General features: G+C 44.3%; 1 protein-coding gene across 1 annotated transcript in view; it reads right to left on the bottom strand.

The window, feature by feature from the left end:
- Window positions 1-18,905, bottom strand: part of SLC22A15 (solute carrier family 22 member 15) — a 73,280-nt gene that overhangs the window by 6,031 nt on the left and 48,344 nt on the right. Inside the window, exons 8-10 of the mRNA XM_006161405.3 lie at window positions 17,170-17,310; window positions 14,753-14,838; window positions 1,673-1,793 (exon numbers count right to left, since the gene is read on the bottom strand). Coding sequence (XP_006161467.1) covers window positions 1,673-1,793; window positions 14,753-14,838; window positions 17,170-17,310 — 348 coding nt within the window. The remainder of the gene's footprint in view (window positions 1-1,672; window positions 1,794-14,752; window positions 14,839-17,169; window positions 17,311-18,905) is intronic.

Here is an 18,905-nt window from a genome sequence, read left to right as displayed (position 1 = left end):
CACTGCCTCACTGGACGGCACATCTATAGAGGGTGATGCAGAGATGAGTATTTGAATATTTCTTATCTAACATTCTTATGGGGTTTTGTGTCTTAGGTCTCCAGTTGGTCGTTAACAGCCACAGAGAGCCAGGGCTTTATGGTCTGTAGAGTCTGCCCATTTATTTAAACTCAACTAGTTAACTGTCACAGGGTCAGTCACATAAATAGGAACTGACTAGGCACACAGTGTCAGGAATCCAAGGGCATTACCTTCCTGGAGAGTGTAGGCATGACCAAGGTGGTCCCAGCCTACATGTTAACACCCACATTCATTATCCAGAGAGTCCCAGTTTGCACAAATGGTCACCTTAGTTTTGGAATCAGTAGACAAAGCACGATGTACAATTAGTAAATGACTAACTGATCAGACAATCTACTCTCTTCCTGGAAAACGGGATTTTACATGAAGAGGCAGAAAGAACCCCAGGGCTTCTTGCACAGATAAGAGAAAGAGAAGCATCGTTCAAATGACCATCAAAAAGACTGAGAGGGAACCAGCAGTTAGCGTAATGGCTATGTCGCTGGACTCCCATGTAGTCGACCGCGGTTCGCGTCCCAGACCCGGTGGCTTAAAACTCATGCCGGGCGCGTGTGCGTGCGTGCCCAAGATCCCGAGAGGAGAATGGAGGAGAAGGGATTGCGGCGTGACCATCCCCCCTGGGGGGTGATTTCTCGCTTTCTGTCTCTATGTCTCTCTCTGTCTGTCTGGCGAGCACACGCGCCCTACAGTGAAAATCTCTCCAAAAAAAAAAAAAAAAAAGACTGAGAGAGGGGCTGGTTGTGGGGTCTCAAAGCTTCCGCTGGACTCTCATCCTTCACAGGTAGGTTTGCTTCTTGTTTTGAGATTTATGAGGGAAATAGTATGAGATCTGCTCTTCAATATAAGCACGCCCTACTGGTTGAACTACCTTCACTAGTATCTAAATCTCCAATTCACTTTTTACTATGTGAACGTAGTTTCTTTTAAATGTGTATGTTTTGTGCTAAAACACAGCCTCTGTGAGAACAGTGACACTTTCCCATGGTGTCATGTGCCTGACATGGGATGAGTGATTAAATGAGTGAAATCTACCAAAACAAAAACAGTATCTGGGGCCGGCTGGTGGCATGGTGGTTGGGGCAGCTGAATCTCACACGGCCAACTGTGCAGTTCATGTCCCAGACTCAGCGGCCTGAAAACTATGTTGTGGTGTGTTTGCACAGGCCCAAAATCTTGAGAGGTGAATGCAGGAGAAGGGATTGCAGTGTGGCCATCCTCCCTGGGGAGAATTTCTTGCTTTCCTTGTCACTCTGTCTCTCTCCAGAGAGTGCATAGGCCCTATGGCAAAAAAGTAAACAAACAAACCAAAAAAACCAGCATTTGAGCCCTGTTCAGGTGATGGGATGTGTTCAGGGTCCTTCTCTAATATTTTACATGAGGGTATTCAGCTCCCAATACGCTATACTCTCTTTAGCCAAGCAGGCTAAGAACAGTCTGCAAGGACAGGTTCTGAGCTTTCAGCTGCTTGTCTATCACTGCTGGCCCCACGCTGAGCTCAGCTGCAGCACTGGGGACCACCCCTGCGTGTGTGTAAGCATGAACAACCAAATGCAGATGTGGGCAGAAGAACGGCGGCTGTGTACACACGTACCTGATGACCGTGGGGTAGAGCTCAGAGGTGTAGATGTAAACAATGTTAAAGGCGGCACTGATGGTCAGCTTCCCCAGCAAGGACAAGGAACGGCTGTTCACCACCGCAAACACACCTGTGCCTGAGGAGGACAAGGGACAACCGTGAGGTCTGCGACAGAGAACAATTCCGTTAGGCGACACATTCCATTCCGAGGGAGCGAGAGCCACTCGTGCTGGTCTCAGACAGTGAAAAGATGGTATAACTGGGTTACACAAGCACACTTACCAAAGTTTTCTCTGTGTTTTGGCCACATCCATGACCCCTTACATACTACATGTCATTGTGTGTAATGAAACCTGTCCTCTCTCTTAAATGACAGAGCATACTGAAAACGTGAGTGTGTGGTAGTGAAGTAAGCTTCGCAGAAATCAGAAGTTTCATCTACTGAAGGTGTTACCTGACTCTCCTTTCTACCCAATCTGATGTAAATGGTGGATGATGAAAACCCAGCCCAACAAGCCTGAGAGAAACAAGAGGCCAAGAGCCCTTATCTTCGGTTCGCATTCCTTAGTGTTCCACTGAGAAGATAGCGAATCTTCCTATTAAATGACTCCTAGAAGATATAACACATTAATATTCTGTAAAGAACCAGAGTTTAGGGCCAACTGGTGGCCCGCTGGTTATGGTGGCTGGATCCCACATGGTAGACTGTGTGGTTCAAGCCTTGGATCAGGCCGCTTAAGAAACATGCTGGGCATGTGTGCGTGCATGCCCAAAATCCTGAAAGGAGGGAGAGATAGAGGAGAAGGGATTGTAGGTGACAATGCCCCATAGGAGGTACTTTCTCACTTTTTCTCTAACTCTGTCTCTTCTATAAAATATATTTTATGTCAGCTCATTTTCTTATCAAAAATATTAACACTATGCTGTCTGGGATGCTACGATTTCTTTTTCTTATAGAGAGATTTTTGTTACAGGGCGCATGAGCTCACTGGAGAGACAGAGAGAGATGGAGAGACAGAAAGCATAAGAAATCACCCCCACTCCCAGAGGGGATGGCCATGCCACAATCCCTTCTCCTTCATTCTCCTCTCGGGATTTTAGGCATGCACACACACATGCCCTGTGTGATTTTCAAGCTGCCAGGACCAGGACTTGAACCGTGGGCAGCCATGTGGAAGTCCAGTGACATGTCAATTACACTATATGCTGGCCCCTGGAGATAATACAACTTTAATGATTTCCTTCAAATGTTTTTATCCCCTTCAATAACCCATTTGCTTCTACTTTTAAAATAGCACATTCTTTCTTTCTTTCTTTTCTTTTTTTAAAAGCGATTTTTGCTATAGGGTGTGTGTGCTCACCAGAGAGACAGAAAGTGAGAAATCACCCCTCAGGGAGGATGGCCACATTGCAATCCGTTCTCTTCTTGGGATCTTGTGCACACACCCACTCGCACCTGGTGTGAGTTTTAAGCCACTGGATGAGGGACTTGAACCATGGTCGACTACATGGGAGTTCAGTGACGTAATCACTAAGCCATCTGCAGGTCCCTCAAAATTGCACATTTCTCTCAATGAGGAAAAAGATTCTCACTGTCTGTGTTTTACTTTCCTCCCTTCACTATCAAACCTTTGTAACAAGCGACAGCCATCTCATTTCCCCCACGCACCTGCCCTCTGACTCCTCCAGTCTGGCTTTCAGTACCATCCTCTCCCAAAACTCCTTCTTTTGAAGGCCAACAGCAATGTTCTAATCACCCAATATAACTGCCCTTCAATCTCCTTGACATTTCTGCCACATAGAACACTCTGATCCCCTCCCTTAGGACTGCATGGCTCATATAAACCACTCTCTCTCAAACGGCTCACATGAAATGTCCTGTCCTTCCTTTGACCTCCACTACTCTGTGCATTTTGAACTATGTATATTGGTGTTCACTAAATATTTGTTGAATGAATAAGTGGAAGACTAAAAGAGGGATTAATTCAGTGAAAAGAATTTGTGTTCATGTTCTCAACTTCCAAGAAGGGAAACATATATTAATAGTATGCCCCCTTCCAAAAATGATGCTCACCTTCTTGGCTTGACTATGAAATAAATCTTCATCTATTTTAAAGATGATGTCCTGAACACAGAGGCCCAGACACTGCCAAAACCGACCATCTGGGGTTCTTTCTCATCTTCTGCCAAGCTATTTGGAAGAACATGTTAGCTCTTTTAAGTGCTGAATATATATTTTTAAGCCATAAGGTGCTTCTAGAAAAAAGAATCATGACTTCAGCATTGACTCTAAAATGTTTTAAAATTATTCGGATTTAATAGCTTCTTCATTTAAAACATTTATGAGGGCAAATTAAAAATAATTGATTTTCTTTTTCCAGAAAACTCGGTTAATCAGGAAAAGATACTGGGTGGCACAAAGGCAAACAAAATGTGCCCATTTGCTGGATGGCAAATGATCCCCAGGGCTGTTTTCAACCCATGCAAGATGGCATCTTTCAGAATGGAAAGGAGCCATTTAACGCTTTTAACAACAAAGTAGAGGACCTTGAAATTTGAGTTCATTTTTTAAATTTTATTTATTTATTTATTTTTGGAGAGGTTTTTGCTATAGGGTGCATGTGCTTACCAGACAGACAGAGAGACAGAGAGAGACAGAGAGACAGAAAGCGAGAAATCAACCCCCAGGGGGGATGGCCACGCTGCAATCCCCTCTCCTCCATTCTCCTCTCAGGATCTTGGGCACGCACGCACACGCGCCCAGTGTGAGTTTAAGCCACCGGGTCTGGGACTCAAACCGCGGTCGACTAAGTGGGAGTCCAGCGACGTAGCCATTATGCTAACTGCTGGTCCCGAAATTTGAATTCAAATGGCACATCACAGAGGGTTTACCACCTGAATACCCACAGGATCCAAGGCTGAAAGAAGTCTCCTGCATGAGGTTCAAGACACCTCCAGGACCCGCCATCTGGAGAGCCCGGCTCCAGCCACATGTCCATAGGGTGCTCACATCAGTCTATCACCCTAATGGATGCTGGAAACTTCTCTCCTATGTTCTTGCCAACAGAGTCTGGCTGACCCTTGAACCAGGGAGAATTCACATTTGCCCCAAGGTAACCCAGAAGATTTTAAACAACCCTGTTTATTAAAGAATTATTTCTTGTCCTTTTTGGAACTCCTGTCTGTGGAGCTTCCAGACTGCAGATCATCCTGAGTTAATGTTCAGGAAGGCTCTGCAGCCACTGGATTGGCTCCCTGGATTCCTGAACTGGCTTCTTTACCTGAAAATCAAATATTACTGACTGTTATCAAGGAATGTTCAAAGTTACTGTTAGAAAAAAGACTGACGTAAAAGAAAACTAAATTACTTTTTTTAAAAGAAGAATTCTTAAGATATTTGTATCCTGGGGCCAGCAGGTAGAAATGTAGTTAAGGCACTGGAGTATTCCCACATTACTGACTGTGGTTCGAGTCCTGGACACAGTTTGAAAAATCACACCAGGCACATATGCATGCATGCCCCAAATCACACCAGGCAAGTATGCATGCATGCTAGAATGGAAGAGAAGGGATTGCCATGGCCATCCCCCTTGAGGGGTTATTTCTCACTTCCCCTCTCTCTGTCTTTCTCTGTATCTTCCCAGCAAGTGCATGTGCCCAATGACAAAAATCTAAAAGCAAAACAAAATCTTATTCTTCAAAGTACTGAAGTCAAACCGATAATACATTTATCCCCAGCCATGCAACAGCTAAGGAGATCATTCTCAAAATTCGTTTTCCAGAAGTTTTCTCAGAGCCCTTCTGGAATCACCAGAACAAAATGTCACAGTACATTACAGTCACATTTCACTAACCTAAAATAGCAAAATTTCAACTTAGTCATTTGCTTCATTCAGGTGATTATAAGCAAATTTTTTATTGTTCATATGCTAAACATCTTTAAAATACTTTTAAGTACTATGATACATAGATTGGGCAACTGGGCAAAGAACTGCAACTCATTTTTTTTTTTTTTAAGAAAAATACCACATAAGTATATGGTTTTGTTGGGACCAGCAGTTGGCATAAAGGCTATGTTGCTGGACTCCTATATAGTCAACCGCGGTTTGAGTCCTGAACCCAGTGGCTTAAACTCACACCAGGTGCGTGTACGTGCATGCCCAAGATCCCAAGAGGAGAATGGAGGAGAAGAGACTGTGGCGTGGCCATGCTCCCGGGGGGGTGATTTCTCACTTTCTGTCTCTCTCTGTCTTTCTGGTGAGCACACACACTCTGTAGCAAAAACTTCTCTGGAAAAAAAAAAAAAAGTATATGGTTTTGTCACATTTCACCTTCTCCAGAATTTCACATAGATGAAATAATACTTTGTATACTTTCATGTCTGACTTTTTTCACTTAGCATAATGCTTCTGAAATGTATCCATATTGAATGCACCAATAGGTCATGGTTCATTCCTTTTTTCTGCAGGTAATACTCTATTGTACGGATATGCCACAATTAGTTTATCCATTCATCTGCTGATGGGTATTTGAGGTCCTTCCAGTTTGAGATTACTATTACTAAAGCTTCTATGAATATTTGCATCAATGTCTTTATGTGGATCTGTGTTTCCACCTCTCTTGAGTAGTTAGGTTATATGTTTCATAAATGTATGTTTCACCTTAAAATAAGCTGCTAAATGTTTCCCAGAGTTTCTGTACCATTCTGTATTTCTATCAGCCATGTAAAGAGGTAAGGTTCTTCCTTATCATGCCCACCCTTAATGTGACATTTCATTTTTACCATTCTTTTTTTTTTTAATTTTTTTTGGAGAGGTTTTCTCTATAGGGCACATGCGCACGCCTGACAGACAGAGAGAGACATAGAGACAGAAAGCGAGAAATCACTCCCCAGAGGGGATGGTAACGCTGCAATCCCTTCTCCTCCATTCTCCTCTCAGGATCTTGGGCATGCACGCACACGCTCCTGGCGTGAGTTTTAAGCCCCCGGGTCCGGGATGCGAACCACAGTCGACTACGTGGGAGTCCAGCGACATAGCCATTACGCTAACTGCTGGTTCCCTCATTTTTACCATTCTTACAGATGAGAGTAGCATTTCATTGTTTTTTTTGTTTTTTTTTTTTCTTTTTTGAGAGGTTTTTGCTATAGGGTGCATGCACTGGCCAGACAGACAGAGAGAGACAGAGACAGAAAGCGAGAAATCCCCCCCCCAGAGGGGATGATAACGCCGCAATCCCTTCTCCTCCATTCTCCTCTTGGGATCTTGGGCATGCACGCACACGCGCCCGGAGAGAGTTTAAGCCACCGGGTCTGGGATGCCAATCGCAGTCGACTACATGGGAGTCCAGCGACATAGCCATTACGCTAACTGCTGGTCCCTCATTGTGGTTTTGACTTCCAGTTCCCTAATATCTAACAATGCTGAACAATCTTCTCAAACTTACCATTTTTACATCTTTTTGGAGAAGCAACCGTTCAAGTCTTTTTTCTTTTTTTTAATATAATTGAATTGCAAGAGTCTTTTTTATATTCTGGATAAAAGTCTTTTATCAGATATATGCATCGCAAATATTTTTTCTTGGTCTGTGCTTTCCTTTTAATTTTTTTAATAGTGTATTTTCAAAATCAAAGGTTTTTAATTTTTATAAAGTCTACATAATTATTATTTTTTTCTTTTTTGTGCTTTTTGTATCCTGATTGAGAAATCTTTCTTTTTTTTATTGGAGAGGTTTTTGCTACAGGGCACGTGCGCTTGCCAGAAAGAAAGAGACAGAAACACAGAAAGCGAGAAATCATCCTCCAAGGGGGATAACCACGCCACAATCCCTTCTCCTCCGTTCTCCTCTCAGGATCTTGGGCATGCACACACATGTGTGCAGCATGAGTTTAAGCCACTGGGTCCATGACTCAAACCGTAGTCGACCACACAGGAGTCCAGCGACATAGGCATTATGCCAACTGCTGGTCCTAAGAAATCTTTTTGCCTAACACAAAGTTACTGAGATTTTCTCCAATCTTCTCTTCTAGAAGTTGTATAGATTTCACACTTATGGTTACATCTAACATCCATTTTAAGTCTATTACTACATATGATGTAACATAAAAGTTGCAGATGAAGTTTTTGCATATAAATATCCAATTATTCCAGCATCATTTGTTGAAAACACTATGTTTTTCTGATCAAATTAACATGTCATATTTGTCAACAATCATGTAAGTATGTACACTTTTCTGCATGTCCAGTATATAATGACTGAGTAAAATATTTTTTAAAAGTGAGTAAAATCTCAGCCTACCCTCAAACAAAACAGATTACATGTGCAGCTCTTTTTCATACTCAATTCTGTTCCATTATCTATACAAAATTCTGTACAAATAACATCCTGCCTTGATTAATACAATTTTATAGTAAGTCTTGAAATCAAGTAGGTTGTCTTCTAATGTTGATTTTCTAGATCAAAATTATTTTGGATATCCTAAATCTTTGCATTTCCATAAAAATCATAGTATCAGCTTGCTAACTTCAATTAACAAGAAGCCTGATGGACATTTTATTGATCACAAGGGCGCCCCAGCATGTTCAAGTCAATGTGGGATCTGAACCCTGGAACTTTCCACATGGCTCCAGCCTCACCCGACATCACCCTACTGCCTACATCACTATGGCTTAGCTTCTTGTCTTCTAATTCTATCATCTGTGCCATTTCTGCTATGTTCTTACTAATTTTCTTCTAGTTATAGGAGTTTTTTCCCTGTTTTTTTTTTTTTTGGATGCCTGGTGATTCTGACTTGAGATCATACATTGTGTGTGTTAGTGTTGAATTTTATTGTATTTCTCTAAACATTGTTGGTTGATATAGTTAGGTTACTTGGAATCATTTGATCCTTCTGAATTTTGTTTTTAGGCACTTTTAAGGCAAGGAAAAAGTAACCTAGAGAGGGCCGGCAGGTGGTGTGGTAGTTAAGGGCACTGGACTCCCACATGGCTAACCATGATTCAAGTCCTGGACCTGGCAGCTTGCTTTCTTCTCACTTTCCCTCTCTCTTCTCCATCTGTCCTTCTCTGGTCAAATTTAAATAAATAAAGGTAAATGAAAGAATTATTTAAAAGAGAGAGAGAGAGCAACCTAGGGTCCAGCTGACGGTGCAGTGGCTAAGCCGTAGACTCCCATATCCCGACCATCACTCGAGTTCCAGATGCGGTGGCTTGAAAATCATGCCCAGGGACCAGCAGGTAGCATCATGGCTATGTTGCTGGACTCCCATGTAGTCGACCACGGTTTGCGTCCCTGACCTGGTGGCTTAAAACTCATGCCGGGCATGTGTGCATGTGTGCCCAAGATCCCAAGAGGAGAACAGAGTAGAAGGGATTGCTGTATGGCCATCCCCCCTGGGGGGGGGGGTGATTTCTCTCTTTCTGTCTCTCTGTCTCTCTCTGTCTGTCTGGCGAGCGCATGTGCCCTATAGCAAAAGAAACCTCTAAAAAAAAAATTCATGCCCAGGGCATATGTGCCCAAGATCCCAGGAGGAGAATGGAGGAGAAGGAATTGCGGCACGACCATCCTCCCGGGGATTTCTCACTTTCCCTCTCACTGTCTGTGTCTCTCTCATCTCCGCTATGGAAAAAAAAAAAAAAAAAAAAAAAACCTTTAGTTAGGGCTACTTTGACCCTGGACGTCTCTGTCTAGTGCTCTGTGTCTGGCTGAAGGGAACACAAACCAACCATGGCCTCTCCACGCTTCAATTTCTGTTTCTTCAATTCGGTAAGGACATCACAATTTGCTGGGCTCCTCCTTGCACTGTGCTTGGAAACCCTGAGCTCGGACACTCTTGGGGCTTACTCTGTTTACTTTGCCTCTCTCAGGGGTCACTGTCTGTCCTGTACAACCTATTGCCCCATATCTGAAAACAAACATGTCTCACATGTATTTTGTCTCGTTTTAGAGTTGTTTAAAGCAGAAAGGCAGGTGGGCTCCATTACTAGTATGGCCTGAAGTTCAGTTTCCCATTGCAACTTGCTGTCAATGCTCAGATCATACTCTGTCTTTTATTGTTTTCTTTTTTTGAGAGGTTTTGCGATAGGGCGCATGCGCTCACCAGAAAGACAGAGAGAGACAGAGAGGCAGAAAGCGACAAATCATCCCCCAGGGGGGGTGGCCACACCGCAATCCCTTGTCCTCCAATTCTCTTCCCAGGATCTTGGGCACAAAACGCACACATGCCCAGTGTGACTTTCAAGCCATCAAGTCTGGGACTTGTGCAGTGGTCAGCCATGTGAGAGTCCTGCCATCTGCTGGCCCCAATAAATAATTTTTTAAAAAAGAAAAGGAGTCTAAAACTCTAAGAAGGACAAATAGCATTCCCAGAACACTGACCTTAGAAAGAACGGAAATCTGAAGCCCAGGTGTGCTACAAACTTGTCAACCTTGGACAGGTTAAGCCAACCATTCTGAGCTTCGGCTTCCTTATAAACTGGGGGTGATAAGTACCACCACCTGCGTATGCAGAGTACCCAGCACCGTCAGCACTTAACAACCGGTAGGCGGTGTTAGAAGCTAATTAGGCTCTTCCATGTGAGGACCGAGATCGGGTAAAATGTCTGGTGACTAATGTGGAAAGACATTAGTGGCCACCTGCTAACACTATTCCCAGAGGAGAACACGCACACGGAGGCCACCCAGCCTGATGACATGTACTAGGTATGACCCTTCTGTCTAACCATTACGAAGGTCAGGCTGAGGAACTACACGATCTATTTTCTAGCTTTCTGGCTGTTTTGTCACTGTACCTACAAATGCTACAGACACAGAGAGTTTTACACAAAGGCAAAAAAAACAAACAAACAGTTAGTGGGTAGAGGGAAGAAAGGGAAGAATAAAGACATGTTTGGTGGGAAAAAGTGCAGGAAAATGTAAAATGTAAAAAGCAGTGAGGAAATGCGTGGTCTCCAAGCTAACACAGATGCTAGTCCAATTTTCCAAACAGCTAGGCCTTTGTCTTAATGTGCACTTATCAGAACTTTCATAACATGGAGCTTAAAGCTTTGGAAACACTGAGATTTAAAAGAAAGCCCTCCAGGGGCCAGCAGTGATGTGACGGTTAACCTGCGGGATTCCCACATGGCTGACCACAGTTCGAGTTCTGGACCCAGCGGCTCAAGAATCACTGCTGGCATATGTGCGTGCATACCCAAAACCCCGAGGGAAGAATGGAGGAGAAAGGACTGCAGTGTGGCCATCCCCTCTGGGGGGTGGTTTCTCACTTTCCCTCTCTGTCTCTCTTCTCCAGCAGCACAAACACCCTATGACAAAAACCAAAAATAAAACAAAAAAATAAATATTTAAAGAGTGAATGTGAATATGAAAGACTTAAAGATAGTTTAAAGAACAAATACTGGGCTCAGCAGATTGTGTGGTGAAGGCACTGGACACTCCCACATGGCTGACCATGGTTCGAATACCGGACCTCATGGCTTGGTTTTTCTCTCTTTCTCTGTCTCTGTCTCTCTCTGGTCAAGTTAAAATAAATGAACGGATAAATAAAATTAAAAATTAATTATTAAAAAAAAGAACAGGGAACCGGCAGTTAGCATAATGGCTATGTCGCTGGACTCCCATGTAGTCGACCGCGGTTCGTGTCCTGGACCCGGTAGCTTAAAACTCATGCCGGGCATGTGTGCGTGCGTACCCAAGATCCCAAGAGGAGAATGGAGGAGAAGGGATTGCGGCGTGACCATGCCCTCTGGGGAGTTATTTCTCGCTTTCTGTCTCTCTGTCTCTCTCTGTCTGTCTGGCGAGCGCATGTGCCCTATAGCAAAAAAGAACAAATACTTTGGGGGCCAACCGATGGCATGGTGATTAAGCCACTGGACTCCCACATGGCCGACTACAGTTTTGGTCCTGGACCTGGTGGCTTGCTTTCTTATTTTTCCCCTCTCTCTATGATGAATATTTTTTAAAACATTAATTAACTAATTAAATACATAATTCTTTTTAAAAAGAAGGAAAGAAAGAACAATACTTTTGAACTCACAGACAAGAAGATTCAGAAATAGCTAGAAGACTTTGCACGGATAGAAAGGATTATGCAAAAGGAAAATACTGACCATCTGTTAGCCCTCTCCAGTGAAGAATTAAATGGAAGGAAATGGGCTCGATTGTGGAAGATGATCGCTCTAACGGTAATGGTTATTAAAAATAGAAATAATTTACTAAGGGACATTATGGAATTTCTTCCCCTGGAAATCTTTAAAAATAGATTCGACGTCCATTTCTCCTAAGTACAGTGGAGGCTTCCTGTTCCTGAAGCACATCCAGGAAGCATGCAGGACGCTCTGCTATGCTGTTTCTCACTCAGCGTCCACCGAGGGGCACAATCCACAAAGAATTCAAGCTGCTCTCTCAAACCAGACTGCAGTCAAGCAGAGAGGTACTTGCTGGCCCAGGTGGGAGCCCGTATACCTGCACTCACTTTGGAGTTTTGTTTCGCTGTTTGTGATAAGAGAGCATCTCAAGAAAGGGCCATGTGCAGAGTTCTGGGGGAGTCCCCTGGAATATGCAAGCAAGAAGGAAGGCAGGCCAGCAATTGCCCTGGCCTGCCAGGTATGATAGCTACAGGTGTGCCTGTGGTATGACTAACGTTTTTCTTGCCGAGGTGAGAAATAGAACACAGGACTATTTTTTTTTTTTTTGAGAGGTTTTCACTATAGGGCGCGTGCACTCTCCAGACAGACAGAGAGAGACAGAGACAGAAAGCCAGAAATCACCCCCAAGGGGGGATGGTCACGCCACAATCCCTTCTCCTCCATTTTCCTCTCGGGATCTTGAGAGAGAGACAGAGACAGAAAGCCAGAAATCACCCCCAAGGGGGGATGGTCACGCCACAATCCCTTCTCCTCCATTTTCCTCTCGGGATCTTGAGAGAGAGACAGAGACAGAAAGCCAGAAATCACCCCCAAGGGGGGATGGTCACGCCACAATCCCTTCTCCTCCATTTTCCTCTCGGGATCTTGAGAGAGAGACAGAGACAGAAAGCCAGAAATCACCCCCAAGGGGGGATGGTCACGCCACAATCCCTTCTCCTCCATTTTCCTCTCGGGATCTTGGGCATGCACACACATGCACCCAGCGTGAGTTTTAAGCCACCGGGTCCAGGACGCGAACTCCGACTACGTGGGAGTCCAGTGACATAGCCATTACGCTAACTGCTGGTTCCCAACACGGGACTATTACGGGTAGAAAACAACTGGATTCTCAAGGTGCCTATGCAGAATGCCCTGCCAAACAGAAAGCTACAATGATCTGAAGCCCATCCTCGTCTCTCCCCAGACAAACAGGACTGAGCACCGAGCTCTGCAAGCCTGGGGTAGGACAGCAGCTGGACTTTCTCCTCTGCCCGGCACAAGCAGAGGCACCAATCTGCTTAGAGCATAAGAAATGGGCAGAGTGGCCCAGCCACTGCGGTATACAGTGGGAACACGGCACTCGGCAACTTCAGCTCCGATCCCTGGGTCGGACCGAAAACACTCCAAGTGTGTGCATGGGTATCCGGATCCTGAGGCGAGCTGGAGGGCTGGGTAAAGGGGATGGCAGTGTGATGAGATGACACTGAAGGTGTCTCTCTGAATGGCTCTCATGTGCACACACTACCATAAAGGAAAAGAAATGGGAAGACTTACCGAATCCTCTAATTTCTATGATTCCATGAAAATCACTACAAGGCTGCTCTAAATATTGGGTAGTATCTCTAACGAGTGAACGAACTGCACTTGGGATCCAAGGTACAGAGCTTCAGACAGTGTGTCGGAGGGGTTTAAATGAGACTCTGGCTCAACTGAACAGCAAGGAGAAGCAATTGACGGAAGGAGCATTTCATACAAGACGTGCTCTAATAGGAGATGAATTCTTCATGCATTTCCAGCAGAAATGCAAAAACGGTGTGAAACCATTTCCTACTAATCCCCACTTGGATGCAAGCTCCGCAGGAGAGCCTTGTCAAAAAGCAAAGCCCCACCTCAGGGCTTCTGTTAGACCAGAAGCACCAGCAGCACACAGCTGTCCCACCCACTCCTCATCGAAAACCACGGCCAAAACCTTCATCCCGATGCAATAGTGAGCTTGCCTCAGGTGTGCTAACGCAAAAAATGCTTGTAAACCAGAAATATCTCCAGATTTTCTATAGAGGGACTGTAATCAGATTAGATGAGAAGGCCAAATAAACACAACTTTTTTTTTTTTGAGAGAGAGGTTTTTCACTATAAGGCGCGTGCGTTCGCCAGACAGACAGAGACAGAGAGACAGAAAGCGAGAAATCACCCCCCAGAGGGGATGGCCACGCCGCAATCCCTTCTCCTCCATTCTCCTCTTGGGATCTTGAGCACGCACGCACATGCGCCCGGCATGGGTTTTAAGCCACCGGGTCTGGGACGCCAACCGCGGTCGACTACGTGGGAGTCCAGCGACATAGCCATTACGCTAACTGCTGGTTCCCAATACAGCTTTTTCAAAACTGTGTTTTCAGAATAACGCTACACATACATAAAAATAACAGTTACCTAAGGAAGTTTTATTCGCATTTTATGTAAGACTGAGAGAATGACCCTTGCTGCTAGCAGTGAATATTATTCCTATTGTTGTTACTGTTACAATTACTGGGGTGCTTTGAAAGTCCTGATGGGGATACAGAAGGGTGCCAAGGCCACTTCTGTGAATCAGGGCCTCCAACTGCCAATCTTGAGACCGGCTGGAATGAGGCCTGCAATTTGCAGCCTTGGATGGAGTTTCTTTCTGTGCAGAACTAACTGATCCTCATCACCATGAAATAAACAAGTCTAACATCACCAATACTGCATCCCAGCCATCCCAGATGGTAGCTTAATAGCCTGAAAGAATTAATAGCACACCTCTAAGCACATTATTCACCCAGAGAATAGTTTAGGCAATGGAAGGAATCTGGCCCATTATACCCCCACACAATTGCTAAATAATATGCAATCACAGAAATGAAGCATGGCATATGGTAATCTCTCTACTATATTGAGATTCATTGTAATAAAAGTACTGTTCAAAACCCTTGTAGAAATTTGAAAAGCATACCTTTCTTTTCTGGAAGAAACATTACAATAAGACAAGCCAGTCCTCCTAGGCACAGAAATGCCGCTAATGTCCGCTTCCGACCAAACCTAAGTAACAGAAAAAATTCCACATTTCTCTTAAGGATCTTATACAACCATCTGCTTTGTCCTCTCAACTCTCCTATGTAAAGGTCTTCAGTTTCATTATCCATTTCCATCTTTTCTTAAGGCATAGGTGGCAAATGTGGCTGATCAGGAGACTAGAACATAAACGTCATAAAACAAAGAAAAATCGACTAGATGGCAGGGCTAAATGATGAGTATGTGGGAAAAGAACACTGACTTACATTTTACCTATTTCTGTGAGTGTTAACTATGTTTCAGGCACAGTCTTAAATACTTTCCATCTTTTATTTTTTTTGAGAGAGAGAAATTTTTGCTATAGGGTACATGCACGTGCCAGAAAGACAGAGACAGAGAGACAGAGAGACAGAAAGCAAGAAACTCCTGACTCTGGACAGTGGTTGCCGGGAGACAGGAAAGGTTTCAAGTCTTCTTTTCCACCTCTTGCTTAATTTCGCAGTAGCAAATGCCTTTCAAGTGGCATGCACCACATGAGGTAGGCACTAGGGACGCAGACACGGGATACCCCCATAGACAGCTTCTTTGAAACATTTTTTTAAGGGGGCTGTCAGAGGTACACCCAGGAAGCTATAGCAGCAAAGGAAGAAGTGGGGATGTTGGGGAGGTTTCTATATATGATTACTGGCCCAGCTCTTGCACCACGGGGAGCAAGCTGCAGTTCCTAACGCAGCCATCAGCAGAGGTAATAGGAACCTTCAGGAAAAGTCTTCAGAATCCCTTATCAGAGGCCAGCAGACAGTGTGGAGGTTAAGGCGGCTGGATCTCACATGGCCAACTGAGTGGTTCAAGTCCTGGATCTGGCAGCTTGAAAAATATGCTGGGTGTGTGCCCAAAACCCCAAAGAAGAAATGGAAGAAAATTATTGCAGCATGGCCATACCATCCTCCTTAGGAAGTGCTTTCTATATCTCCCTCTCTCTGTCCTCTCTCATACCAGTTCTTCGAAATGCTCTAAGCTAAAACATCGTGAAGACGCCTATTTTAGGTTAAGATGATGATTTCTGGAGAATGGGACGTGGCACAATCCAACTGATTGCTAGCTCACACAAAAAGAGGTTTTTAGTTGCTTTGGTCAGGGGCCAAATAGCAAAAGAAATCTAAAAAAAATGAAGAAAAGGTGCTCTATAAAATAAATTTTAGGGCTGGCAGGTGGCGTGGTTGTTAAGGACACTGGACTCCCACATGGCGACTGTGGTTTGAGTCTCGGACCTGGCCGCTTACTTTCTCCCTTTTTTTTTTTTGTCTCTCTCCCTCTGGTCAAATTAAAGATAAATAAATAAAGTTAAATAAAATAATTCTTTTTTTAAAAAAAATAACTTTTAGAGCCAGCCAGTGGCATGGTGGTTAGGCAGCTGGATCCCACATGGCCAACTATGCAGCTGATTCCTGGACTCAGCAGCTTGAAAAACATGCTCAGTGCACATGCGAGTGCATGCATGTCTAAAATCCCAAGAGCAGGACAGAAGAGAAGAGACTGTGGCATGGCCATTCCCCGGGAGTGTGTGTGTGTGTGTGTGTGTGTGTGTGTGCTTTTTCACTACCCATCCCTGTATCTCTCCAGCAAGTGCGCACACCCTGCAGCAAATAAATAACTTTTAAATTTTGTTGCAAAATGGTGCCCACAAACAATGAGTAGCAAAAGCAAGATATATTGTTCCCCTTAAAGAACAAAATAGGTCTTAGAAGATAAAGAAAGCCTTTCTAAGTCCTTCAGTTCTTTGTCTTCCTGTAGTAACATCTAAATATTACTAATTAGGTTTATAGAGTTTAATCTACATAGTGCTGAAAATCCCAATTCTTGGAACTAACAAATTACATGTAGACTATTCAAAAATCTTCAGATGTAATATTTAATACCATCTTGGACTTCAATAATGGATTAAAACCTACATAGAAACTCATAAACATGAAACAAGAATACGGCACTGAAAAAGGAATTCTGGCGCCAGGCACTGCTGCGGAGAAAATGCACCTGGGCTCCTGGAGGAAGGGTCCTGAGTTTGCACCCAGGAACTCCAAGCCCTCTAAGCACACACACATCATCATGACCAAAGCCGACTGGGCCTGGGGTAGACCATGCTGTGTGAGGACCCTGTTGCAGCGTCTATCTCTTTGTCACTCTCTCTTTTTCATGGAAAATAAATAAATAAGTGAACCTTAAAAAAAAAAAAATAAAAAGGCCTAACTGTATTTGGTCTCACTGTAACTAGCAGACGACAGACAGACTAGGGACTTAGGTACGTCACGCCCCAGCATATACGCACGCACATGAGTATTAGTACTCATCCATACTCACCATCTTTGGTTAATCAAGTAGATGCAGAGAGGATAAGAGGGGATCTCGATGAGGCCAGACAGGGCCAGGTTGGCATAAATACTTCCACCTAGATCACCTGCACTCAGAGTTAGGCCATAATACACCAAGCTGCACACGAACCTGCAATCAAGGGGGGAGAAAATAACAATGAACCAGAAGGTAAAAAGCAAGGAGGAAAACAGAAGAAGCTCATCAGAATTTGTCAGAGTTAGTTCAATATAATGTGATTTACTATAAGCAGTAAGCTTGACTCTCTCACCAGCCTTTCTATTTTAATCTAAATTTCCATGCTAGGAAGAAACAAAAAATAATGGGGCCTGAAAATGATTTGAGTTCTACCTACGCATTAGATGAAACGAGTGGATGGCCAGCCCCTGAAAGAGGAAAGGTGCTGTTCATGCTCTTAGAGGACAATGACCTTTTTCTCACATTTATTTAATTCAGCAGTTTGTGGGACAGTTGCCATAGGCACTTGTTGTGATATTAACCAAAGGACTCTAGAAAAGAACTCCCAGGCAGAAAGCCAGCAGGTGGTGGTGTTGAGAATGTGGGCTGAGAAGTGGTGGGGTCTTCAGAGGGTCACCTGCACACCAGAAATGACTGGGATGCCAGCTCCCTGGTCATTTGTTGCCGAAGTCTTAACCCTGTCCTGCTCTCAGCAGCAGGTGCATGTGCCATGGACACCCAGAACAGAACAGAAAAGACCAAGGGAGCAGCAGAGGGAGGACCACCGAAGAGAATCCAACTGAGGAAGGGCCCTCTGAAAGCCCATGAACTTCTTTATGCACACTCAGGGCCTCCTGGGGGGCAAGCCCTGTGCTAGGCACTGTGTCCTTCTGCAGGCCAGGAACTCAGCTGAAGTGCCAACCTGAGCTCCAAATCAGAGTGTTTTTCAGACAGATTGTAAGTGGTCATGGAGCCTTCTGTGCCTAGAAAATTGCATTGTTCAAAACAAAAAACAAAAACAGAACAGAACAAAGGGAAAGAAAACTCTGGAGCCAGGCTTTACTAGTGTATGAATACATCTGGTAAACCATAAATTCCTATACAAGGAATAAAACAGCTGGGTTTTTTAAGGTTTCCCAGTTTTTGTGCTTCTGCGAGTCAAGCTGACCACTATTTACTAAAGGGAGGTTCTCATTTACTTCCCTTTTGCTTTCCTTAAAGTCTAATGAGCTGTGTGTGTGAGAAGATCAAACAGGAAAGGAAAAGCTTTATTTACACCTCTACCAAAACACAGAAGTGCATCAAGGGCTCAGCGTCTATTAATAACAATAAATGCTGAACTAAGGGTCAGTGGGTGGCGTGGTGGTTAAGGCCTTGGACTCCCACATAGCCAACCATGGTTCAAGTCCCAGCAGCTTAAAAATCTTGTCAGGCACATGCATGTGTGCCCAGAATCCCAAGAAGAGAACGAAGGAAAAGGAATTGCAGCATGGCCACCCCCCTGAACAGGGGTGGGAGGAGGGGTAGTGCTTCCTCATGTTCCCTCTCTTTTTTTTTGGAGAGGTTTTCGCTATAGGGCGCGTGTGCTCGCCAGACAGACAGAGAGAGACATAGAGACAGAAAGCGAGAAACCACCCCCAGGGGGATGGTCATGCTGCAATCCCTTCTCCTCCATTCTCCTCTCGGGATCTTGGGCACGCACGCACACGCGCCCAGTGTGTTTTAAGCCACCGGGTCTGGGACACGAACCACGGTCGACTACATGGGAG

The sequence above is a fragment of the Tupaia chinensis genome, unplaced genomic scaffold (assembly GCF_000334495.1).
Source record: "Tupaia chinensis unplaced genomic scaffold, TupChi_1.0 Scaffold138517_1, whole genome shotgun sequence".
Lineage (NCBI taxonomy): Eukaryota > Metazoa > Chordata > Mammalia > Scandentia > Tupaiidae > Tupaia > Tupaia belangeri.
The sequence above is the reverse complement of the archived record's forward strand: the minus strand, read 5'-3'. Positions and strand labels throughout refer to the sequence as shown.